A 26,103-nucleotide genomic window follows, 5' to 3' on the forward strand; every position below is an offset into this window, starting at 1 on the left:
CCACACAGCCTGATGCACTGCACCTGAATAAGTACATATATAACTGGGATGAATTCTGGAGCAATTACACACTACTGCATTTCACAAACAAACAGAACAGAAGACAATCACTATCAACAACAAAACCACCAAATCCCTATTTAATTTTCTAATTTTTTTATTTTTTTTATTATTTGTCTATTCGTATACTCTAAGTTTGAGCCATCAATTGAATTACTACAGTGAAGGTTACACTGTGTATGTTTTTTTTTATATAAATATATTAACAATTCAAGAGTTACTGTATGTTATCTGGCTTCTCCCTTGACCAATACAGGTGTGGCAGGCGGCATTATATGACAGACTTTGGTCAAAGATTAAGGAGAACATGTTACATTTCACTGAGGGGAGTGTCCCTGCCATTCATTGAACTAATAGACCTATAACCACTCCTATTACCTGCAGTGGTTGAGTGTTTCTGGAGTCAATGCCTCACCTGACTGCGTACCCTCATTTTCTGCCATTTGGGGACAGAAGCCCTGAAATGCATTAAAATACTTCAGGAAGTAGCCCATGCTGTTCAAAAGTCACTGAAGATTAGTATAATTAGATTTGATCCTGTAGTCTACACTTTTGGGACGTAGTCACAAGAGTGACTGAAGGACAAGCTAATATTAGACACAGTTATAGAGGAATAGATGGTGGGGCAAATGGCAGCAAGTCTGCCAAGATGTGGCCTAACACAGAGATAGACAACTTATATTATGTCTGTCTCTTCCAAGATAGCTGGAAATCTTTGAGCCACCTTTATAAATGCTGAGTTTTGTTAATGGATGTATAGTGTATGCTTACACCCATGATAACTAATTTTAATTATGCAATAAGAAAAGAAAAAGAAACTTTGACTGCAGTTCTACTGCTAAGGAATCTAGGTCTGTATACTTTCTTTCGGATAGAAATCCCTGTAATAATCCAGTAGGGACTTTTGAAATAAAAAAACGTAACTCAATACTGAGTTTATAGTAGAAATCTCCTATTTCTCCTAGAGATTTCTTTTACTAGTGGTATAGTAACAGCTGTGTGTGGTACCCAATAGTGAATGAAGGCCTGTTTTTTTTTTTTTTTTTTTTTTATATCTCTAGCTGTGTCAATAATAGCCTACTTACTAGCATAGCCTACATGTAGGATTCACCTCATTTGTCTTGCAGTATTCTTCCACTGAGATAGTGCTAATATAGATTGTAGGCCTAGTGAAGATAGTGTTGAAGGAGGAAGCCCTGATTTCATTTCACTGCAGCCTATTCAAATTACACTTAACTCATTTAACTTTCAAATACACCTCTTTGAGTGCCACTGTCCTATCTCAGCATTATGTTTAACACCAAACTTGTATGTATGATTATCATACTTTTGTGACCTTCAATATAGTACCTAGCTGAGTGATAGAGGTTTTTGTTGTTGCGACAAATGACATGCAGCCTGTGCATGTTTGTTTTGAATTAGCCAGCCAGCACAAAAGTGGTTTATCTTTGCATACTGGTGCAACACTGGGCATGTGTATGAAGCCGTAGTCCAGCCCTGCAACCCGCCCACCACCCTCCCTCTTCCATTCGGTGCGTCTCGGTCCGCCCGCAGCAGTCTCCTTTCCCGGCGAGGTTTCACTACAGAGATGGCTGCGAAAGTGTGCAGATCAGTACTCCTGTTGTCCCGGAGCAGCGGAGCGGTGGCCGGTAACCTCCCCGCACTTGTTGTCTCTTCACAGCGGCATCATCAGCACATAAGACCGGTAAGTCCCAGGACGTCTGTGCGCACAGGGAGAGGTGTAGGACCGGGCAGTCAGGCTGGACCGGAGATAAAGCGGCGGTGGCGGCTGGGCTGGCTAAGGAAGTAAAGCTAACTAGCCTCAAGATTTTCCGTTCATGTCTTTTCTTCAGATTGCGATTCACGGAAAGGTGAGGCACTAGATGAGTCATGCTATGTATCCCAACCCGGTGTCGTGTGGTTGTTTTAATCCACAATGGGACATAGAGGTTTGACAGAGACATTGCAGTTTTTTTGGAGCCCTTGATGAAGCCCATCAACACCCCACTGGCGCTGCCCCGCCGTTTACTGTAACTAGCCTTCAGATCACTCTGCTCTCCTTTCACATAAAGCCCAGTATCTCTCGTGTCCTTGAACTTTGTAGGCATTGCTTTTTCAGTCAGTGCTGTTGTTGTTACTGCGTGTGAATTTGATATGCGATCCCGTTTAAGGTGTGGGATTGTTTCTGCAGTCGATGTTGGGATTGGTTTGATAACCGACGGAAGGGGATGGGTGTCTTATTTTTGTGCAGTAAGGATTGTTTCGTGTGAGTATATTTTAGGCTGCAGCTTCCGGAGGGGTTGGCTGACAGTCAATGACCGATGGTTCCCCTTATATCTCTGCTTCTATATGGTGTGTGAACTGCATCGTCTGTGTTGTGTGGTGGTGCAGCAGCAGCAGTGGAAACTCAGGCAGAAACTCAGAATGATGAACGTCTGCACTGTGCTACAGAGGGAAACTACAGTTGAGCTGAGAGAGGGAGTGACATATATACTCACTGTTTATTCACACACACACACACACACACACACACACACACACACACACACACACGAGTTCACTAAACATGGAAGCCCACACTTGGATGATGTCAGACTCTCCAGCCAGCCTGCTGTTTCTCCCCTCCCTGAGGGTGTTTCCCCATTCAGCTTGGGAGATCCTGGGTTTTCCTGCAAACTGATGCAGGTCCTTTACATAGCCACTACATGAAACCTCAAAAATGCTTGCAATAACCGGAAGATAATTGTGTTTACAAAACTGTCACGACAGTGCAATAGTTGCACATCTTGTTCAGCTGCCTCAGCCTGAGGAGGGAGGTGAGGGTTGAGGCACAGGATGGACTGGAATACGAAAGAATGAGGAAGTCATTGCAGCTCAGGGCAGAATGGCCCCTTTACTGTAGCTAGGAATGCTGCTGTGATATTTTGCGAGTTTTCTTTCGTCCTTTCTTTCTTTTTCTCTGTTTGTCTTTCTTGTGTTTTTCCTTTCTTACTCCCTTATGCTTATACAAACACTGGCACACTTGCCACAGGCCATGTAAAATTAAATGAGGCTCCCCTTCCTGTGAGACAGGTCAGCTTGGAGGTTAGGTAGCTGTCAGAATAGACTTACTTGGTCCACATCTCCACACTGTCCCCTGGTGCTGTGTCGCCCACTGTGAACTATTACAATAGAACACATTTACTCTTGTGGAGAAGTAATATTCTCTTCTCTCCTAAAATACGTAGGCCTGTTTAAGCCTTACATGATTTAACAGGGTGAGTTGTGGCTCACTGCTTCGTCTCAGCAGAGTTGGCCCTAATAAGTTTTCATTTTATTTCAGTCTGCACAGGTTGTATTTTTGTTTTCCTGTCATATTGTGGCTTCCTCCATCAAAGCGCTGCTGATGCAGCTCCTAACGCTGGCCTGTCACTGTGTGACAGCAAAGCTTGTATTCATTTGTGAGTCCTTCACTGCAGTGTGGGAACTCTCTGTTTCCAGACTTGTGTCTATAAAGCTGCAGTGAGACACATACTTATGAGTTGCCATTAAGCATGTAGTGGCATGTGCAGTGTATCAAAAGACACAAATATGCTGTAGAGAGCTCAGAGACTTCTGCTTCAATAACGTGGTGCAGATATGATGGGTCAACTCTCCAGGGAAGTCTTGAAGTGTGGCAGGGGAGTTGAGTCGTTGCGATAAACAGTCCTTGTAAAAGGGTTATAAATCACAGATTGAAGTTGGGTTTTCTATATTATGAGCACACTGAGTTAATATTTTCACTTGTCTAAAATATAGGGTGAAAAAAAGTTAAGTTTTCTTTAATTATTCCATTTAAGCCGACATTCGTTAAAGCTGAGGAGTTGGTGGCTGTAGTCTTTGAGTCCAGGGGGTCGAGGCCCGCTCCTGGCTTTTAATCCAATCAGTGTAGGAGTAAACTAATTTATCCCTGCTGCCTTCACAGGCTCAGTACCGAAGTTATCAGGATTAGTGTGATAAGAGAGAATGACTGTCAGCTTGTCGCTGTTTGTTAGAAATAAATAGTGATAAGATGATGATTGATAAACCTGTCCACACAGGCAGTTTCATTGAGGTAATCCAGCCTAAATGGACAAACTGGTTTCTTGGGGTGCACGATTCAGAAAATGTCACGATTCGATTCAATATTGATATTTTTAGGCTCAAGATTAAAAATAAAAAAATAAAAACTTTTGCAACTTAAAACTCCAAAGTGCCAAGCTTTGGCCAGCTTTCAAATACATTTAATTCAAGTATAAAATAAAACTGTTAAATAAAAAGAGCTTTTCATTCAGAGTTCGGTGGGAGTTTAGAGCATTGAAAGAGTGCGTTGGTTGACTGGCATGTTAGGTACTTTAGGTTGTTGTTCGTCCACGTCTTTAATGTTAATCTCTGGGTGATGGCGTACCATGTGAGTTCTCAAGTTTGTGGTGTTTCCAAAATACTTAACTTTCGCTTTGCAAAGCCTGCATATAGCATGATTCCTATCAAGTTCCATCTTCCCCTCGAGGTTATAAAAGCCGAAATGTGCCCAAACTCTCGCCTTCAAAGAGGATGTAGCAGGTTGAATAATTCCTTCTGTGAGGTTTGCCATTGTTTACGCCGACTAAACTACTTCTGCTGCACTCGTTCTTCTTTTGATTATGACAAGAGTGCCCAGGCATCAGTGTGAATTTGACGCAGCTCCATCTATGGGAATGGCGAGCTAAACTCATTTCAGGACAATAGTATACACGCCATTACAAAATGAAAAAAAAAAAGAAGAATTGATTTTTGGAATTCTATGAATTTATTTTGAATTGGTAGAGCTTGAATCGCGATACGAATGTGAATAGATTTTTTGCACACCCCTATTGGTTTCTAAAGCTATTTATCATATTACATTTATATGAATGGAATGTCACATTCACTTTATGTGGTCAAGGCTAATTAATGATTTCATTCTTCACTTTAGAGTCTGATGATTGACAGATGTTTTGTCCTCTCCTGTATGGAAAAAAAATGTATGGCATTTCAGTGCTAATGCTGGATTGGCTGTTTATGATATTAGAGGTTTATGACGACAACTATCATGTCTGTTCTCTGATCATATCATTTCATGTCTGCTATCTCTGCTGCAGAGGAACCTTAATAATCTTTGGTCAGCGAGGCAGCTGCACTGTTCCATCTTTTCATTGATAGTGGATTACTATCTGTACACAGAGGCAAGAAAATTGATTGTTTTCCTGCAGAGGCAAAGTGATACAATTGAATTTCATTCTATCAAAGGTATGGTTACAAAAATGATTGATTTGTTCACTGGATATTCCATCCAGTTCAGATACCATGCCATGTTACTGGTCTTGGCATACCTACATTTTCCACATTAACATACAGTATCAACTAGCTTAGGTAAAGTGGCACATACACCAGCTATACAGTATGAATAAACTGCTTTATGAAGTGTGTTTTGCTTTACAATAAAATACATATAGAGCTAATTCAGTGAAGTCACCTCAAGCCATATAGACAAGAAAAAAATTAAGAAAATTTAGGAAAGGATCACATAAAAGCGAGAACTGTCAAGTTGCCAGCATAATGAAATAAGATCAGGAATATACTACTATATAACAGAAATTATGTACAAATTATTTCTATTAAAAATGTTGAATGAAACCTCACAAATTTGCACTTTGGTCTTGGACCTATAATCATTCAGAAATCCTACAGTGTAACACTGCTTTAAGCCAGTTTCATATATATGTCCAATAAGTTTAACTACTGAGTAGTTCAGTCCACTACTGACTGCCCACCTCTTCAGTTTAGTTGACTTAGCTTTAGATAGTGGGCTGCAGAGCAACGAACAGGAAATAGAGAGAGAGAGACAATCAATCCTGTATCGCCAGGCAGGCAATGTTAGCTCACTCCACTTCAGTGGCAACATATCTTAGTTAGACCAATGTCCAGATACAGAATGACTGCATTTCCCTTGACGTATTTGCCCTCCTGGAGGACATGAGTGCCCAGTAACATCTCGAATTTTTCACAAGCTGCGACCCCTATGTGTTTTTGTTGTCTGTATGGGGAACGGTTTACCAGAAATGAGGCAATGTTTCTACAGCATCGTATCCTTTGTTTTGTTAGTTAAGCAGTGTGTCCCTGCTGTTTGCTCTCATTTGTTTGTGTGTGGGCAGGCGTTCAGGATAAAAGGTAAGGTGAAAGGTGGACTTATAGTAAGCATATAGCAATTCATCATTTGATTATCTAATGAGCAACACAAGACACTGTAAGATAAACATTGAGAGATATCATTACATGTTGAGTGCACTGATTAATACAATAGCAGACTGATGTGTAATCATCCACCACTCTTGTCATTCCTAATAATATAAAAAGTAGTATTGTGAGTAAATAGAGATGCTGGCAAAATAAGCAGCGGTGACTGAATAGGTTTCCCAGATAGGAAACATTAACATTTACTATCTAGTTTAAGCAAAATGCTTCTTTTTTAGATAATGGTCCTGGAACAACTTGGCTGGTACGCTGGTACACAATTGTACTTTTTAAAGTTGTGACAGGAAACAACCATCCAATGCACTTGTGGCATACACTGCTGATATTTCATTGGTCAGCATGCTTCAATTGTCAAGATGCTTACCAAGAATTTCAAGGCTGTTTAAAATTGACTTGACCTCACAACAGGATGGTAACAAGACCCTGTCAACATTTTGTATTCTGACAATTCATTTAGAACTTGTCTGGAATTTGTCTGGAACTTGTCTGGCTGTATACCTGGGTACTTAGTCATGATGAGCCATGCCTTTATGTAGATGCATACTCCCATCCGCAAAGTTAAGGGCAAACAGAGACCCTTACCTCTTATTTTTACCCATGCCACTCTTGCTTTAGTGCCTTTGCTGGCATCTCATGGCAGTGTAAAGTCATGGATTGCCTTACCATCGTACAAAGTGTGTGTTGTCATCTAAGTTACAATGATAAAATGCTAATAGCTTTGGTGACTGTGTTTCTGACAGAGCTCCTGTCGGCTCAAATGGCGATCACCCTGGTGAGCAGCGGCCAGAGTAATTTCCAATGTCTGTTATGGTCTGGGAGTTGTATGGCTGACCTGGCAGGCGTTCTACACTGAAACTGAGAGTGGTGCAGTTGTTCTGCTGCACCCTTAAAGAAGTTTTTGTCACCCTTCTCATTGTTTCCATTATAATTAGGTTGCCAAGTCAGTGAGATGGTTAAACACATTGTTGAAATACAGTAGTTCCTGGTGAAATAAGCATTACAAAATACATCTCATGGCAAAACATCTTCTACTGCAGGTATTTTCACACAAGCCCCATGAACAGCTGTGAATTGTGTCACTATATGACTGCGTGGTCTTTCCAGCTGATTCATGGGCATAGGGAGAAAAACTCTCTTTGCTCTTCCCTCATAGGCTCTGCTAGATCTCCAGACATATGCTAGTGTTTGTCCTGTTTCCCCAGTGCTTTCTTAATCTAATTTCCATTTGTTCTCTGAGTCCATCACATTACAGATCCAGATCAGCACGCTGACCTTTCTCACGCTCACCAGCTGTTTGCCCTGTGGTCAAAAATACCTGTCCGGGAATGTGAACAGGTTCAGTATAAGTATTTTATATTTGTATTTAGCAAGTGTGGCTGACCCCAACTGTCTCCATGTTTGTGTTAGGGCTGCTCAATATATAGTTTTTTTTTTTTTTAATCGTCATCGCAATATCAACTGGCGCAATAAACACATCGCGAAAGGCTGCAACATATCGCGAAAGACACTCAAGAGATGTTTTGTGTTATGGCGTTTTTCCATTACATGGTACCTGCTCGACTCGCCTCGACTCTACTCGCCTCGACTCGACACACTGTGCGTCCGTTTTCCATTGCAGATTTTAGTACCGCCTCAGCGTGGCTGGTCGTCATGCCGTATCGATGCACACACCAGCGCACAAGTCCACTTGAGTTTGTTTTACAGTTCTGTGGAGGCTCCACGCAGAGCTTTCGCCGTAGCCTGTGTAGCCTATGTAGCCTATGTAAAAGTGGCCTGATGTTTATACTTGTGCGCTGGTGTGTGCATGGAGCCGGCCATGTGTGTGTGTAGTTAGGCTACGGCGAAAGCTCTGCCGGAGCCTCCGCAGAACTGTAAACAAGCGGCGCCGCAGTAAACTACCGTGACCTAACGTGACACACACACAGAACGTTGAAGGTGTGTGTTGCCAGAAGACACATTTACAGTTTCAAATTAAGCTGGAGGCAGCAAAAAAAACCACAGCTGGCTAAACTGTTTAAAAATAGCAGGTTTGTTCAGGACACCCCCCCTCTGTCGCTTTCACGTCACCTTTTCGGCTCGCCTCAGCTCACTTGGAACCTCGACTGAGGAGGTACTAAAAAAAGTACCTGTTAGCAGGTACCAGGTACTTTTTTTCGTAATGGAAAACCAAAAAAGGCGAGTAGAGTCGAGGCGAGTCGAGCTGGTACCATGTAATGGAAAAGCGCCATTAGTTGAAAGAAAATATCAGTAGAAAACTGCACTTTAAAATGTAACTGTCATTCTTTAAAAGAATGTTGGAATGATTTCCTTGTATTTGTTTTAAACTCAACAAGCAATTTATTGTATTTTAGCAGAATACTGAAAGCAGCAGAAATGCAGAACTGAGTTCACTTTAATATCTGTTTATTTATCACAAGTGATATTGTCTAATATCGCGATATTCAGCAATGTTATCGCATATTTTCCTCATATCGTGCAGCTGTAGTTTGTGTAAACATTACAGTTATTTTTTTAATGCTTCAAATCCTTACGAGAATGAGGGGCCACATGTGTCTGTAATCTGCTGTTTATTATGGAGATGCTGTAGCATTGTAATGGATGAGACTATTGTGATGGACAAAGTCCTCATTAGTACTCTGGAAGGGATTTCACCCTCGAAGTGGTAAATGACTGGTGAACTACTGCTTTTGGCATAGACTAATTAGCTGCTTCCCATGTTTCGGTGTGGCCCAGCGTGTCTGCAGTCAAGTCTGAAAAGGACAATAAACTAGGCCAACATGTGTAATGTGATGATGGATGGAGGCGACGCTTGGTTACCCCCTCTCATCTCTGGGATGTCGGCCTGGTGGCGTCATCCACCAGAAGGGCAGGTGAGGCTGCTCTTAGTACCTGAAGGACACCAGCAGCACAGCCTTTCATGCTATTGGATATGGGATTGGGCTCATTATTGTGACAGCAGAACTAATCTGTGGCAATGCTGGGTCCAAATCAGCAGTGTAAATTAGACTGGGCCCATTTGGCTTGTATGAAGGTCAGCTGTGTCCAGATTTGTCAAAGAATATGTGACAGTTATGTGAAAGCATTTCCAGATTGAGGTGTTCTGCTGTCTAGACCAGATTGTCTCCACCACACCAAGACAAGCACTGCAACTATTAGGGCTGGGACGATATGCTTTTGTCCTGATACGATTCTTTCATGATGATACATGTGTGCCGATTCGATTTGTATTGCGATTTTCATTTATTACGATTTGATAGTATTGAGTATTGCGATTTTCTTTTCCTTCTTAACAAAAACAAAAGTTGAATAATACACTTCTAGAAACAATATATTGTGAGACATTTCAAAAAACTAATTGTTTTGTCAGTCAGTCAGTCTAACATTTATTTCATTTGTAAAGAATTACATAACATGTATTTACTGCTATCGCTCTGTTTTGCTGGAAACGGATATGAGGTAGTTCCTGTCAACGGTATCGTATAAGCAGAAAATATTTAGGTGAATCATTGGTAAAAAAATTAATAAAAAATTCTGGGGAAAAGAATCGATTTTAAAAATCCCCAATACATACCATGAATTGATTTCTTTTCCCACCCCATAGCAACTATTACATGTTGCAGTACTACGTATTGCAGTTTAGATACTGTACATACTGCTTGTGTTGTTGTGGGCTTCTAGGGTCTTGAAAAGCATGTTTTATTCATTTTTATTACATTTTAACATTTTGATTTACATAAAACCTTGGCAAATTGAAAATTACACAGGAGCAACAAAAGTACAATGGAGTGACTAACTATGAGGGGCAGAGTCAGTTATATCTGCAGGCCAGAGTACCTTAAAAATAGGACGACCTTGAATGCGAATGATTGGGTACGTATGCTAATATTGTACCTGAGTGTACTGGTGTGTGGTTGTCCACCTTTCTTTTGTTGGAGGAACTTTTCTCCTCATTCATTACAGTGAGAAAAGGGACACGAAGCATTCGCTTCCTGTGGCAAATTATTCCTACCTTGTTTTCTTTGCAGAGTTCAATTTGACAGAACTGCACCCTGGAAAATATCAAGACTCTACAATATGCAGCTTATTAACAAAAGAGAGGGGGGGGGGGGGGGTCGACCTCTATTCAGGAAGTATTGATTGTTTATACCCTTGTTTATACAAGTTCATGGTGAATTAATGCAAGATGCATAGTAGGACAGATGATGGCTGAGTGCAGGAATATTGACAATTAAGCTTTTGATAAATAGGTGTATCATTTTCAACTTGTGAATGCTATAGCTCCAGCAATGTGCAACTCATTATTGCTTGCCAACAATACTTCCTGTCTCGTGTCCTTTCTCCCAAAGCATGCAAGTAAATTTCACCTTGCTGACAGGTCTGCCCACTCCTTCACTCAGAGGTAAGACCCTCATACTTGAATGTATCATGTATGCCCCCCCCTACATTTAAAACACCCTGAGCAAGATTAGATAGACTTTGTGTACTAATGAAAATAAAAACCATAATCAGACTATTGTGTGTTGAGCTTCTCGTATCAGCCCTGTGATAGAGCAGTATTCTCTGAACCCATTCTTCTCCCACTTATCTACATTGCACTGCTTTATTAAATTGAAAACAATATGGTGTATGGAATCTGACAGCTCCATAAACTACAATCGTGTCGTTTAAAGCATCATATCAGGGCAGCAAGAGGAGAATCATCACTGACTGTAAGAGAGGCAGCAGGAGAGAAGAAACTGGCTAAGCTGTTGTGAGGCAACTCTTAGTTGGAATTGGTAACATTATGCATGAATGCTTCTTGTTTTAATGATTGAGTAATGGCTGGGAGGTTGTTCCGAAGAATGTTGGGATTGTGTGATGTAAGGATTCCCTCGACCTCAGTCTCACCTCTTTCACTGAAGCGAAAGTAGCTGAGAAGGGCTGCTTCTCATTACAGCTTCCCCATCTCACTGTCAGCAAAACTGAAAGGATGTTTGCATATGTCTAACTACAGAACACGGTTTGCTTTGAAATTGGAGTTTTACTCAGAAGACCATTACCCTGTTTTAAATAAGTAGATTTGTAGGTGAAAATGCTATATCAACTTTTTTCCTGGTAAAACTCCTGCTAACTTTGGAATAAGTGAATATCATGACCCTCCAAAATATAATGAGCACCATTTTTAGCAGAATACATCTAAATGATAATGTTGAAGCAGGAGCATTTAGGATCCTTGAAAACTGATTTGAGTATAATTACTTTGTAAATTATTTATGCATCCATATAAGTTACTTAGCGACTCTATTGGAGGAATAAGTGATACATTACTGGGCATTCAAGGACACAATTATGCTCCATTAGGTTATAGTTTTACCCAAATAGAATACAACATATATTGCAGACAAACCTTGAAAGCCAAATAAAGTGCACAAATTACTAAACCGTTCACTTTCAAAGGGGACACCTGCAAACTTAAACAAGGCTACTAGCACTATAAACGCTTGGATGCAAGCTAATGAGAAGTCCTTTTGTTCCTGCTGGATCAATGTACTGGATTAATGGCAGGAGAGCTTGACACTTTCAAGTTTGTTACAGCTTTTTTGGCCCGCTGATTTAAGAGGGCAGGCCAGTGTCTCCTCTGATAAAGGCAGTTGATCTCTGGGGACAGATGAGGCTGCTCTGCATGCATTTCAAAGTTTATCAGAGTGGTGGTGAAACATACTGGTGTTAGGTTACCAGGGAAATGAGGGCTTTGCTGGTCATGGTTAAACAGGATGTATGGAGAGCTGTGACATCACCCCTGTGTTGAGGTCATTGTGACTATACTGTACAAGTGTGTGTCGACTTGAGAGGAACTCTCTCTCTGTGGTGTGGTGCCAAGCAATCCTGCTATTTGTTGTTTCTTTTCAGCATCGGCTCCTTTTGCTACCCTGGGTGGTTGGCAGGCATTAGTTACAACCGTCATAGTAGGGCTTGTGACAACTTGCCTGGCATGGTTTCATGCTGTTTCAGCATGCAAGAGTTGGTGGCAGTAGCAAGAAATGTAGTATTACACAATATTACACAACGAAGGCAGGTAAGAATTAGACTGCTAGCTAACAAAGGTAAAATATATGTAGAATTTACTTTATTTAAATGTTTTATGAGGTGGGAAACACATTCAACGCATTATAGGCATCAACACTATCAGCATTATCAATTGATCCTTTTCCCATTCTATAGATTGTTACAAGAAAACTGATTTTCCTTTTTCCAGACAAAATCCAGTAATCCAGAACTACTACCTCCCCCCCCATCAATTACTGGCTGGTCGGTCATGTGAAAGTCAAGCTGTTACTCACTGGTATAGATGTTAAAACGACAAGAAAAGTTATATATATATACAGTAGCTCTATGAATTGAGGCTGACCACCATATGCAATATCTAGGTATTACAATGGCTGAAAACAGCTCTTTAACTATGTCATGGGTTTGCATATCCTCAATCATGACAATTCAGCACTCTTGTAACAACAGGTGGAGGGGTCCTTAAAACATGAAATAACTGAGTATCTCAGAAGGCACACAGAAACAAGTGGTTGCCTGGCAGCTGCTCAGAGACAACATGTGGTCTGAAAGGTTACGACAGGAGACGGGATGTCTGCCACACAAACTGGAGTGAAACAGGCTCTGCTGTCCTCTCCCTTGTGTCTCCAGGAGCTCCGATGCCCCTTTACGCTGACTCACAAAACCTTTCCTGTAACCCTAACACCAGCCTACTCTCTGCCTCAAATGAGCTGTCTGTGTTTTCTGAATGATGCTTGTGACAACCTCATTACACAACCAGAAGTCAAGAACTGAGATTGATCAGACTCTGAGCACATCCAGGGAGTCAATGAGCCCCAGAAAGCATGGCTCTGTTCGGCCTGGCGCCCAGTTTGTTTACACTGTAATTACCGAGGTTGTTGCAGTGCCATGGTAGACACAAGCACACACAGGGGATTCACCATGGAGAAAACAAACAAAGATGCACATCTCTGCCAAACAATCGACCCTAAAAGCCCTTGAGTCCCGTTGTTTTAATGGTAATGATTAGCTGGACGGGAGAGAAAAGCCAAACATGTCTCGCTCAAGTCACGACAAGCTTGATCATAACCCAAGCTGTTGGGTTGGGTGAGTATTTTTATGGGGTGTATGTACATTTTTTGCCGCTCTGCAAAGTGAAGATTCTAATAGCTTTCCTGTTGATAGGAGGCCTGTCTCTTCTAACTGCTAACTATTTATTTAAACAAATCAGTGGTCTGAGTTTGAGCCTTGTGTCTTTTAATTAACTGCTGTATCAGCACAAGTGGATCAATGGCTGGAGACACACATGGAATAAGCATGCCTTTTCAGAGAGCACAGCTGAGATTGTATGGAAGAGGTGGGGAGGGGTCAGACATAAGCAGCAGGGTGGTGGTGGTGGTGGGGTTGCCTTTTGCTGCCTCAGCACTTTGGAGCCTAGTTTACACCAACCAGTCATTTTAATGATATTCTATATTTCTGTGAAGGTTAGAGGTTTTGACCAGATAATCCTTTTGAAGGGTTTTTCACCAAATGTTACTAGGCCTAGGCAATATGGCTCAATTATCATATCACAGTATTCATGTAGTATTACTGTTGACTAACTGTACTGCACTGCAGTATATTTGATTTCATTGTTCCATACATATACACTGTGTGACTTAATCTTGGATGGTTTTTGTCACAAAACAGACAATACATCATAAGAGAAATGCTCTACAGCATCATACGTTTTCCATATCTAATATAAATACTATAATATGACTGTACAGTTAGAGCATCTAATGAGTTTACTCACTGCTGAACATGTCAAGTTGAAATTAAACTATCTAATGGACTGTTGCTGAATTGGAAACTAGTGAATGGCTCAGCTGAGGGACAGAATGTCTTCAACCCTACAATACTCTACAATAGGGCTGACACTGGGCTATATGGTTAACATCCCCCATAATGGTATGGACATTTCTATACTCTGATATTGATATGTGTATTTTGATATAGTGGAACTGAAAAATCAAGTCCTTACTCTACACTGTTTAAAAAAACTGTAAATATTGGCATAAAGGAGTCCTGCCCATTGGTTTGCAACATTGACCAGAATGACCTAATACAGACAGATATACTGTATTAAAGGGATCCATACCTCATTCTAAACTGTATAGAAACATATTTTAAAGTTAAAAAAGGTATGTATTGTCTCACAAATATACGTATATTGTCATTTCAACCAACTTCACCAGCCAATGTATCATGGCCTATCCTAAAACACTGTGCCTAGCCTTATGAATTGGTGTTTCTGCCTTCTTGTATGTGAAAGTCAGTAAGTACTTAGAGAGGGCGATGTGTGAGAGATACAATCTTGTCTCTGCTCAACGGCACCTCCGGGAAGCAGGGCAGTATGTAAATTGCTTATGTAAATGGTTCTGCTGCTGTAATCTTCTGTTGATGAGGTGTCTGACGTGATGGTCTGAAAATTTTTGAAATTCTTTGGATTACAAAGCATTTAACTCTTCACTCATAGTGGTATCAGGGAATGAATTTAAGAAGGAATATCCAATAATAATAACCGCAGCAGCCCTACAGATATATGGTAGTGTTTGATTAAAATGATGGCAACTCGTCTTGTTAGCGCGATCATTGAGAGTGAGTGTTTTTATTAATGAAAGCCGACCGTCATAATTGTTGTTCTCGGCCATTGAGTTAACACAATGCTGTATGTAGGAGCCTCATCTTTATAGTGCAACTGTAGTGTGGTATTAATAAGCATGACATTCATGTAGACTAATGCTAATTAGCGCTAATGCTAATCTGCATGATTGGAGCTCTGACAGTGTTAATAGACTGTGACTGTTTCTTTAAGGGCACTGTGAGGCTGAGCATGTGCTGCAGGTGTGCTATAGCTATGCTAGTCCCGCTCTTTATTGTACCACAGACCTGAAATGAGAGATATCTATCTTTATTAATTCATTTTGATGCATGTGCGCGTGCATGCACACACTTGCCGCACACCCTTTTCTTGATGGAGACTAAGGAAGAGGCTGTTGACCTCGAAAAACGCCTGTGGTTTTCACATCCTTATTCCACACACGGAGGTCAAAAAGCGACAGAGCGAAGAGTCCCTCGACCTTCTGCCAGAGAGGGTTAGCGATGACCCTGCTGCCCGCTGTCTTCACGCTGCTGTCTGGCTTTGGATATATGCTGTGTGGCGCATACCCTGCAGGACTTGCATCAGCTTGAAACACTCACAGACACTCACAGACACACACACACACACACACACACACACACACACACACACACACACACACACACACAGACAGACACACACAACTTCACACATAAAATCTGCTTTCTCTTGTGTGACAGACTGGGGATTGTTCGTCAGCTGTTTGTGTGAATGCTTGTTCAAAGCCTTTGATTTGAAACGAAGCTTTGAGCAAAAAGACAAGCAGCATCATGGAGAGATGGAGATACTAGACATTTCCATTCTCACGATACTGTTACTCATCTTTTGCCAGCTAGCTAGTGCCCCGCCGTTCTATAAATAGGATTGTGGAGATGGTGGAGAGGAGACTTTGTCAGAGAATGCATTTCCATGGAGACGGTCTTCATTGGGCACTGTAGACGACAGGATTTTGGGCTAGTTTAGATAAAAGTATGTCTTTACATTCCCTATGTAGTTGTCAGGACAGTGTTGCCATAGCAGTCTGAGAAAATTACAACAAGTTTGTTCCTCTTTGCTGGTTGCAGATGTCTGAGTCGACTCGACAAATATTGCAGCAGCAGCTTCCCTGTTTGCTTTGGAAACAACTCCTGCGAACCATTGTTCTTGTAAAGTTTATAACACTCTGCCTCGCTTAATAACACACACATGCACAGACAGTCAGACTCACAAATGCTGATTTATAAATCTTATTTTCATAGACCAGTCTCAGAGTAGGAGCATCTGAGGCTTTTGATCACCCTGGAATCCCATGATCCAAAACAGCTGCCTAATGTTTCTGCCTCACTATAATTGTGCTCCATTATGTTGCTCCTAAGGTATGTTAAAGTGGCCACATGTCCAGCATGTGGCAGCTATATTGAATTATTTGAATGTTTTTGCTTCAGTTGTTTCCTTGTTCTGCTAATGTGGGTAACATAGTGTAACTGCCTTTTCCAGGGTATTGATCTGGGAGGAGTTGTGCACCATTCCTGTGGAATTGGAATAAAAGAAAGTGCTGTGTTTCCACTGTGCATATAAAAAACTCAGCTGATACACATCTCTCTGACCCAGTTATTTGTGTCTCTTCTGTGGGGTTTTGCCTGCTGTGTAGCCCATCTGCAACAGAGCCCCAGAACTTCCCTCTAAGTGCGCATGAAAAAGACAATTATCGGCTTGTCAAAGAAAGGTTACCGACTTTTATTCTTCCGTACAGCCGCTGCATGCATGCATCAAATGCTTGTCATTCAGCCAGACAGTTACTAGGTATCCGCCTGGTTGTTGTTTTCCCAGGGAAAATAAGTTGAGCGTGAGGAGGTAGAAGAGCTAAGTTTAACATCAGAGCAGATCAGTGATGGACCTCCAGCTGAGCTTTCAACTCACACTTCCAGAGCCTTTACTAACCCAGGTCCTGAGGGAAACCCTGGGGAAATCCCACTCTGGACAGGAACTGGATGGGAAGAAAAAGAGATGGAGGGAGAAAAAACCAGGGGTATGGAGAGTTGAGAGGGGGAGAATGTGGGAGTTGAAGGGGAGGTTATAGGAGTATCTCTTTTTTCAGCACCCTTGCAAGGCTTTCTTTTGTTTTCAGCCTTAGGCAATGTTTATAAAGTTACATTGTATTGAGCTGTCTTGTAAATCCAGGTATTTTACACTGGCAATAGACGGACGTGAGAAATTCTCCTTGCTAAAAATCAAGGCCACAAAGTGCATGTGCAGGTGACTAACAGGTTGATTTTGAGGCGAGAAGAGAAGTAAATATACAGGATCCTGGAGCTTTTCGAAAGTCCTGGTGCTGCTGTTGCCTGGGTAACACTTTGCACACTGAAAATGTCCTTTTTTCCAACCAAGCATTGAAGGTTATCCGTCTCATTGTCTCCTGTTCTCTGCTTCTTATGCAAAAATGACCTCGCCATTTTTGACGTCGTTTCATCTAGCAGGATCCAGTACAACATTTCTCTGTGCAGACATGCGCTAAGTAAAAAGGCGTCTTCACAACTTGGTTATTGGGAGACTGCACTGCCCTGCACTTCTTTCCATTCAGCCTCTTTGGAATAAATGTAACGCTACGGTGCACAGGCAGCGGCAGTGTTTATTCCAGTCTTGAATTATTGAATTGCCTATGAGGCCTTTGCTTCAAATTTCTACTACCTTTTGATGCAAAATTGAATATAAAGCATTATATTGTCAAATATAATTTGAAGAGAGTTGCTGCTGCTCAAATCTTATTTTGCAATTGTCACAAAAACCCACAGGGAAAAAATGTGTAATTTCTGCAGTCTGTTGCTTTATTGCCGTTTAGTTTATAACTCTCCGAACCCTGCGTTCAACTGACATCTTCATACAAACCAAAAAATTTTTTGTATGGCTAAGGCAGTGGGATTGTCAGAGTAAGAGTAGTCTGTTCCCTTCATAGCCGTATACAAAGTTATTATTGTAATTATAATGGCTAACTGTGCTTCACAGATTCTGGTGGAGAAAAAGCAAAGAGGCTGCTGCTGTAATGAGAAAAAGGAACAGCAGGATGTCGTGGAGGATTGATGTTCACCCAAACTGCAATACGAAAACAAGTAATCAGAGGGAATACCGATTGGTTGACGCCCTTAGTGATGCTTCACAATCAATGGCTTGCATTGGTTTTCTGATGGAAAACTTTGGATGTGAAGGAGCAACATAGTGTGCTCTGTTTGCATTAATGGTATCTACTGTAGCTCTTAAGCAGGGCCATGCTATTGCAGGTCAGCACAGTTACTTTCAGAGATGTGATGTGGAAATGATATACAAGCTCACCTCACAATTCCCACAGCTCAAGTGTGCTATAATGAGCCGGTTTAAGAAGGTGAGAAGCCCTTCAGTCAAGTGGTGTCAGCGGCAGTGGTTGGTAATCCTGTGGCCCTCAACCCACAAAGTCAGTTACATCTTTGAAATGTAAATGTGATTCTTAATCAGCCAACATTCTAATAGCTGATTTAAAAAGGTTTTAGGGCTGCAACTAACGATTCATTTTATTGTCGAATAATCTTATTTTCTTGATTAATTGATTAGTTGTTGGGTCTATAAAATGTCGGTAAATGATGAAAAATGATTGATAAGTGTTTTCCAAAGCCCAAGATGACGTTCTCAAATGTCATGTTTTGTCCACAACTCAAAGATATTCTATAGAGAAGTAAGGAAACAAAAAATATTTAAGAAGCTGAAATCAGAGAATTTTCAGAGAAACTTTTTATTTTCATAAGAAATGACCCAAACCGATTAATGGATTTATCAAAATAGTTGGCGATTAATTAAATAGTTGACAACTGATCGATTAAGCTAAGATTAATCTTTGCAGCTCTAAAAAGGTTACAACAACTGCAGTTAATACAGACAGAACCATCTGTTAAACACAGTATTTTAATTTGACTGGTTATGTGTTTGCGTGATCTGTTGCTGTTGGGATAGATAGCCTCCTTTCATACTACTGACTGCCTCCAATGCCTCTTACTGTACATGAAAACATGCCCTTATGGGAAACTGCTAAGCCTATCCTCAGCTCTACCAGAGACAAATGACAGGCCCATAAACATTTGGTTGATGTGGTGGACTAAAGTTACAGTACAGCCAGGCTCAACTTAAAGTCAAAGGTGACCTGCAGTATTGGGAAGCAAGTCTCTAGACTCTTTCATTATGGAGGCTAAAAAGGTAGGGTTTACTGGAGATGTGCTGATGGTTGTATAGCCTGAGTTAGACTCACTGTACCTGCAGAGACATAGTGTGCGGTTGCCCTTTGTGCTCATGCTGCATCTAACTCTTGTAAGCAAACTTCTTCCTATTGTGATACCCAAAATGTGTGAGCACGTGAAAAACCTGGCTGGCTGTGTAGAATTAGAGCCACTTAGTTCGGGAACCCACCAATACTGAGTGTCAGCCGTCTTTTATTTAATATATACAACATTTGGCTGTTACTTGATTTTATACCTAATTGTGTAAACAATGAATGTTAGTATTGACTGAAGATTGAAAATGTGCCCTTTTCTGTTCCAATATTATTATTTATACACACACACACACACACACACACACACACACACACACACACACACACACACACACACACACACACACACTTTTTTAATGCACAGTCCCTCCTCTCCTCTCTGATGCTCGGCTCACTCCATCTCTCTCTGATGTGCCTGCACTTCCTCCTCCTCACACCCACGCTTCTACTCTTTGTATAGCTGATCATCAGCTTTATCTCCTCAGCTCGGTAGGACGTGTGAGTCTTTTGTGTGAGAGAAAGCAAACCGCACATTCCATACAACCTTTTTGGTTTCTTCTCTATCCGATTGTCTCTAACCTTGTCACCACAGTCTCTTTCTTAAGCTTTACATTAAAACTTTACTCTCGGCTTACTCTAAATCCTTTTTGTCCTTTCTTACTTACATATTCAGTTCATTCTTGTATACACAACATTAAGCCCTCCCCCTTAAATGCTAGACGAAATGGCAAAGTCTTTAGAAGTGTGATCAAGTCAGCAATGCTTGTTTTGACATTTTCAGGCCATTCCAGCTTTCCAACAATACCGGGAATGTTATGGTGTTGCTCTTTTGCTCTTTTAAGCTTTGTTTGGATAACACCTAGGGCAATAAATCAGAAAAAATACTATTTTCCAGCCTTTGTGCTGCCTGCACAGCCCTCCTATTCTGTACTTAAGTCTCCCCCTGCTTCCCTTTCTTCGTCTGTTCCCCTCCTCTTATAGTCCCCGTCACAGACACCTGGGGATGAAGCTGCTTTGTTTTCGTATTCCATTATGAATGAAGGCAGTTTTCAGCCCACCCATTCATCTCTGCTGCAGCAGGAGACTCTAAGCTGTCAACTTCACTCTCTGCGCACCCCGCCTTCATGACCCTGTTTGCGTATATGTGTGTATCCCACATGAACAGCGGATAGATGGCAGAGGGGTAGTAGGTGGTTGTGTCACGTTTCTCCGGTGATAAATGGTGAAGGCGGTCAATGACTGTGCAGCACTCTCCCTTCTGTCTGGTTTATATTGGTTTGCAGGAACCCCGCAGAGTGATGCCGGTAATTTCCTTTTCCAGCCTTGTAGCAAAGCTCACACAACCCACACACTTGTACATCAGAAAACATACACACAAATGTCAACATGTCCTTAAGAGGAGAGGCCGACTGTTGGGTCAAAGAGTCTGACTGTGTCTATGATGTGATTAGTTTGAGTCCATCACATCCCCTCGGCTTACATGGACAGGTTATTGCTATCTATCCTTGAGGTCCCGTCTTATATGTCTGCCTATCGCCAGGGAACATCCAGGGAAGCCCTGTAACTGCATCAGTTCTCCTTAGCTAGAAAGACTTTCATTGGACAGCGGTCACTCAGCAGCCCCCCACTCTTCTTCACCCTGTGTGTGCAGGCACTGGTTGCGCTTAATGTGTTGGAAATTTCATTTTACTCTACTCTTCCCCTGTCCTATCTCGCTTTCTTCATCTCTGCTCTCAGTGGCAAGTGATTGCCTGCAGCCTCCCCACTTTCTCCTTCTCTTACCCCTCCTCCCCCCTCCCCATCTCCCTGGGGCTGACTGCCTTCTTCCTACTAGTCAGGGAGATGCAGAGAGGGTGAATGAACAAGGCAGGAAGAAGAACTGAGAAAGAAAGATAAGGGAATGGGCAGAGATAGACAGATCAGACCATGAATCACTTAAATTGTACAATAAATGTTGGTCACTTTGGTGCAGATTGATGGAAAAATTGCAACTTTGCAGAGCCTGCTGACAACAACAGGACTTCAAAGACAAAGCATAAGACGTATAGAAACAACAGACTTTACATGTCATTCTCTCTATATACTCAACATGCAATATTAAATAGCTGTGTGCATTTGAACGAATATGAGGACAAGAGCATATGAAATAAGTAGAAATGGCCGTCACGCATCTGTACCGGCTCTTTTCTTTTCTCTATAGAATGCCTTCCATTTACCATCTGCTGTACTGGTTAAATCACTTAACTGGGAGCAAATAGCATTCCCATTCTTTTGTTCACAATTATCTCTCAGCAGCTTCCGCACACACACTCGCCATGTTTTGACACCTGCCTGACCCCTCTGCCATGTTATTTCTATAACTGAGAAGCTTGTTTAAACCCTGCCGAGGACCCAGTGTTCATTAATTCAGCTCAGCTTTTGGCCTCTCACTGTGTACAAGATAGCTTAAGTGTCAGCTGTAGGTGTAAGGTGACGTAAATCGTGGTCAAGGCATTTTGTTTTAATACAAAATTCTCCATCTGGATTCACTGAACTATTAATGTGGCGTGTTGAATTCATTTAAGGTATTAGTTTTAGACTTTTGTATCGTCTGGCCATTTGTAAAGTAGGTATCCGATGCTTGTGATTCCCCACTCCCTCCCCTCTCTTGTATATTTAGACTTGAGTTGGCTGGATCAGTGGAGTTGTCAATGGTATACAAGACATTATCAACTGTTTACATGCAGGGGGATTATTTTCAAAATGAAATTGTTTAGGCTAATCAGCTTTTGGGTAGACATTTCTGAAGACACACATGTCGTCGTCTGATGCCGCCTTCAGCAGAGCGCACCCACAGCCCTATTCGACTGCACAGTCTTCCACGGAGGCCCACTTTAATAGCATCTGACTGTGACGTTTGGGATTAATAATTAGCCAATCTGAGCTGTGAGATATCTTACATCAGGAGACATCTGAGTCTTCTGGCTGCTTGCTGATGAATGGTTGCCAGTGTTTAAAGCTGCTGGCGGGGTCACGTATGTTCAGGCATGCGGAATGTGCAGAGGTGACAAAATGCTGGAGTCTGGTCCTGGCTTGGAGCTCATGTAAACACTCCAGTATGTGTCTCTGCGGATCAGGTTGTCGCTCAGATGTCAGACACATCAGACTGACTACACTGAAGCATGACGGATAAAGAGTTGGCGTGATTGGAGTTACCTGAGAAGACTGCGGGCCGTGCACCTAGAGTTTGGGTTTAACGTGTTTCTGATCGATAGAGATTTTGGTCCCCCGAGCAGCAGCAAGCTCATAACACACTGTGCCATAAGTCAATCAGTAAAGCAATACGTGGCAGCCAATGGTCACTTATTTTTGACACTGTGACAAAGAGTATGAAGCACGTTCTGCATGTGTCACACGTGGTGTGAACGATTAAGTTATGCTATATCATCTAAAATCAAATAAAATGTTGTCTTGTCTCTGAAAACATATGTTTTTTTCTAGCAGTGTCTTCTACATGCTCTTCTCTTGAGCTAATGTTGGGAAACACGATTCAGAATGTCCTTGTGATAATAACAAAAGTTACACTTTTTTTTGTATTCTATACTGTAGCACTTAGGCATTGTTACAGAGTCAGGCTGTCAGTTTTACTTTAAAACCATAATTAGGAGCAGGTTTAAAAGTAAAACTGCAACAATGCCTCTGTCCTTTTTTGGAGTAATTCAATGGATCTCCTGTTGTCATATCATCGTTACATTTATCAAAAAATATGCTTTTTTCAACAAATTCGTCCTTTTTGTAATTAAAAAGACCGAATTTCCCATTAAAAAATCTTGTGTTACCTATCTCTTTTAAATTGCTAACCTGGTTCCCGGTCTGTGAATCTCTGTTTTTTTTCATTGACTCAAATGATGTCAAACTGTCAATTGGAAGTGGCAGTTCAAATATTGAACCCTAGTGATTATCAGGGTCCTGACATGCAGGAACTACTCTTTGACCAGGCCTTGAACCTACACTCTGGCTTTGGAGTCTTCTTACCCTCCTTTTCTCTGAAGTGTGTATCCGTTTACACTGATCCATGTGGACAAAACATAACTCTAAAACACGATTAGATTTTGTAATTGAGAAACAATATAGTGCTAATTATTCTCACCAGTTTATTGCTTGGCACTTCTGCGAGCTCTTTGGAATTGCATATGTCTTACCCTAGGCAGCTGTGAATGCTTGAAAATGTACTTCTCGGCTGACTGAGCAACAATATGGGATGTTTTCATTCTTGTTGCATTTGAGTTTCTGTGTAAAAAAAGAAAAGAAAATCTTCTCACCCATTTGTTGCTTATTGTGAGAAGAAAAGGTGTTGTCAGTAGGGACCTAACCAGCTGGTGTCTCTTGTATAAGGTATAAGAGAATAAGGTGCTATGTCTTGAGTGTGTATACATTCTGTATGATTCTACCCGAGTGTTGTGGTTGGTATCTAGAGAGAGCAGCTGTTGTCCTCTGTGGCAATCTAATCAACAGAAATAGACAGGGCCTCCGCTCCTGTGCAAAGAGGTCACTGCAACTCCTTTCAGAAACAACTAGGCTGGAGCATATGGTAGTATATTTTTTAGAAGAATTTTTTGTCACATTTTAAATTACATTAATATTATTAGAATAATAATAGAATTAATAATTTGCTTGGAGAAATCATTATTTTGGTTAAAAGTCTAGCATTAAGCCCTAATTATTCTCAAAAAAGATCTGAAACATATTACTGAATTGTATTTGAATAGTAATTACCATGTAATATAGCATGTAATGCTGCACCAAAACAAGATCAGATTTAGTACATACAGTATTAGTAGATATCAGTGTCATACACCTTATTGTAAAACCTGTAGTGTTTTATGAACGGGTGCTTATTGAGCCATGCAGCCATATTATTCTATAACTGTATTGACGCAGCTTGAATTCACTGCCAGTATGAAAATGAGTCTGTTTGGTTGCTTGGCAGAGACCTAGGATCAGTAAATAATCCCACATCAACTATCGAGAAATGCTGTTCCTCCTCCACAGTAACAGACCGGAGGAGACTCTCTTGGCAGTTCATGGACACTTTTTATAGTTGCTGGAGTCTTGAATACAAGGCCCCTCCTATGAGTTGGTGCTGTATGCCTGACTTGGCATAGATAAGGAAGAGGCAATAATCCTGCTGCAACATTCTATCTGAGTACTAAGGTCCATTGCCTTAATGTTGTTTGAAACCTCCAGTTTGTGTTGAAAAGTCCATGTCAGACACAATCGTTTCAAGAATGAATTCTGGGGTGCCCGGATAGCTCAGTTGGTAGGGTGGGCGCCCATGTGTAGAGGTTTGCTCCTTGACGCAGCGGGCCCGGGTTCAACCCCGACCTGCGGCCCTTTGCTGCATGTCATTCCCCCTCTCTCTCCCCTCTCATGTCTTCAGCTGTCCTGTCAAAATAGAGGCCTGGAGGTGCCCAAAAATAATCTTGAAAAAAAGAATGAATTCTGCTTGTTTGCAGAGCTGGAGGGAAAACAAATCTCTTCACTGCTGGTTATCATAGCACCTCTCCAGGGTAGCTAATGTTCGAGCTTGACTGGTCCTGAGCCCTGCATGCTGAGAAGTAAATTCCCACTTTATTCTTCTATGGAAAAAATAATCTGAGAGAAGCTACAGACCTTATTTACCAACGTATTTCCTGTGTAAAGATATATTCATAACAGTTACCACTGGCAAAAACTCAAACGGGCATAATACAAGCTCTGTCCTTTCTTGTCAAATGTAATTTACCAAGGCTGAAAGTTGTTAAAAGAAAGGTAATTGTGTGTGTGTAATAACATGTAGAGAGAGAGAAGGTATTAACTTGAGCCGACATCCATTCGTAGATTGGAGCTCTGATAGCGGAAAGGACACACAGCACAGATGTGTCATTAGACAATTACTGCTACACCAAGGCCTTCTTATTATAGGCTGTTAAAGTAATTACTATTGATTAATGAATGTAAAGCTTATATTTACTGGCAGCATGATGGCTTAGTGGTTAGCTCTGCAGGTCACAGCTGGAATCCACCTGCTATATGGGTCCTGTCCGTGTTGATGTTCTCCCAATGTCTATATGTGGGTTTCCTTCTACAGTCAATGCAGGTTTGTTGACTCTTGTAGTTGAATATATGTGAATATATGTCAATGTGAGTGTTGTGGGTTAAGTGTTAGTCCTGCGGTAGACCAGCAACCTTTTCTGGTTCACATAGCCTCTTTGGCCAATGCATGCTGGGATAGGCTTCAGTCTCCTGTAGCCCTGAACAGGAGATGCAGTGTAGAGAATGGACTGATGGAAGGATAGCTTGTGTTTAAAAACTGGTTGTCAACAGGCAACCAGCGGAGACTACAGGAAGTCACTGCAACCCCCATTAAACAACATTTCGTTTTCTATACTTAGGTTCTTGTAAAAGTATAACATGCCTGTTAGTTAGCTTTAGAGTAGGCAGATTTTGTTGCCTTTGGACAGAGCTTGGAAAGAGCCTTCCTCGTTATTCATTTTTTTACATTTTGGATTGCTTGGATTGCTGTCCTGTTTACACAATATGCAGGTTTTCAAAAAACAACAACTAATTAACATCAATTATGTATACAATTTGAGCTCAAACATGGCCAGAAAAACTAAGTGGTAAAAAGCACTCTTTACATTTTTTTATCATTTTTGATGCAGGTGAGAAGAAAATCAATGTTTGCATGTTTATAGTTTGCACCTGCTGTGTATTTTCAAACTCAGTTTAGATGGTCCTATTCGAGATCTGAGTAAATCAGGTCCTAAATGTT

The 26,103-nt window shown here is 41.3% G+C and overlaps 2 protein-coding genes across 4 annotated transcripts in view; one reads left to right on the forward strand and one right to left on the reverse strand.

The window, feature by feature from the left end:
- The window catches only part of micu1 (mitochondrial calcium uptake 1), a 60,775-nt gene extending 40,086 nt beyond the window's left edge, over nt 1-20,689 (reverse strand). Inside the window, exons 1-2 of the mRNA XM_035992451.1 lie at nt 20,685-20,689; nt 19,563-19,567 (exon numbers count right to left, since the gene is read on the reverse strand). The gene's annotated coding sequence lies outside the window, so the exon portion shown is untranslated. The remainder of the gene's footprint in view (nt 1-19,562; nt 19,568-20,684) is intronic.
- mcu (mitochondrial calcium uniporter) overlaps nt 1,567-26,103 on the forward strand; it is a 52,714-nt gene continuing 28,177 nt past the window's right edge. The window contains exon 1 of one of the 3 annotated variants that reach the window (XM_031302385.2): nt 1,567-1,765. In XM_031302385.2, the coding sequence (XP_031158245.1) occupies nt 1,649-1,765 (117 nt within the window). In that variant the 5' untranslated portion in view covers nt 1,567-1,648. The other 2 variants (XM_031302395.2, XM_031302401.2) reach the window with 2 other exon arrangements.

This window comes from Sander lucioperca, chromosome 15 (genome assembly GCF_008315115.2).
Source record: "Sander lucioperca isolate FBNREF2018 chromosome 15, SLUC_FBN_1.2, whole genome shotgun sequence".
NCBI classification, from domain to species: domain Eukaryota; kingdom Metazoa; phylum Chordata; class Actinopteri; order Perciformes; family Percidae; genus Sander; species Sander lucioperca.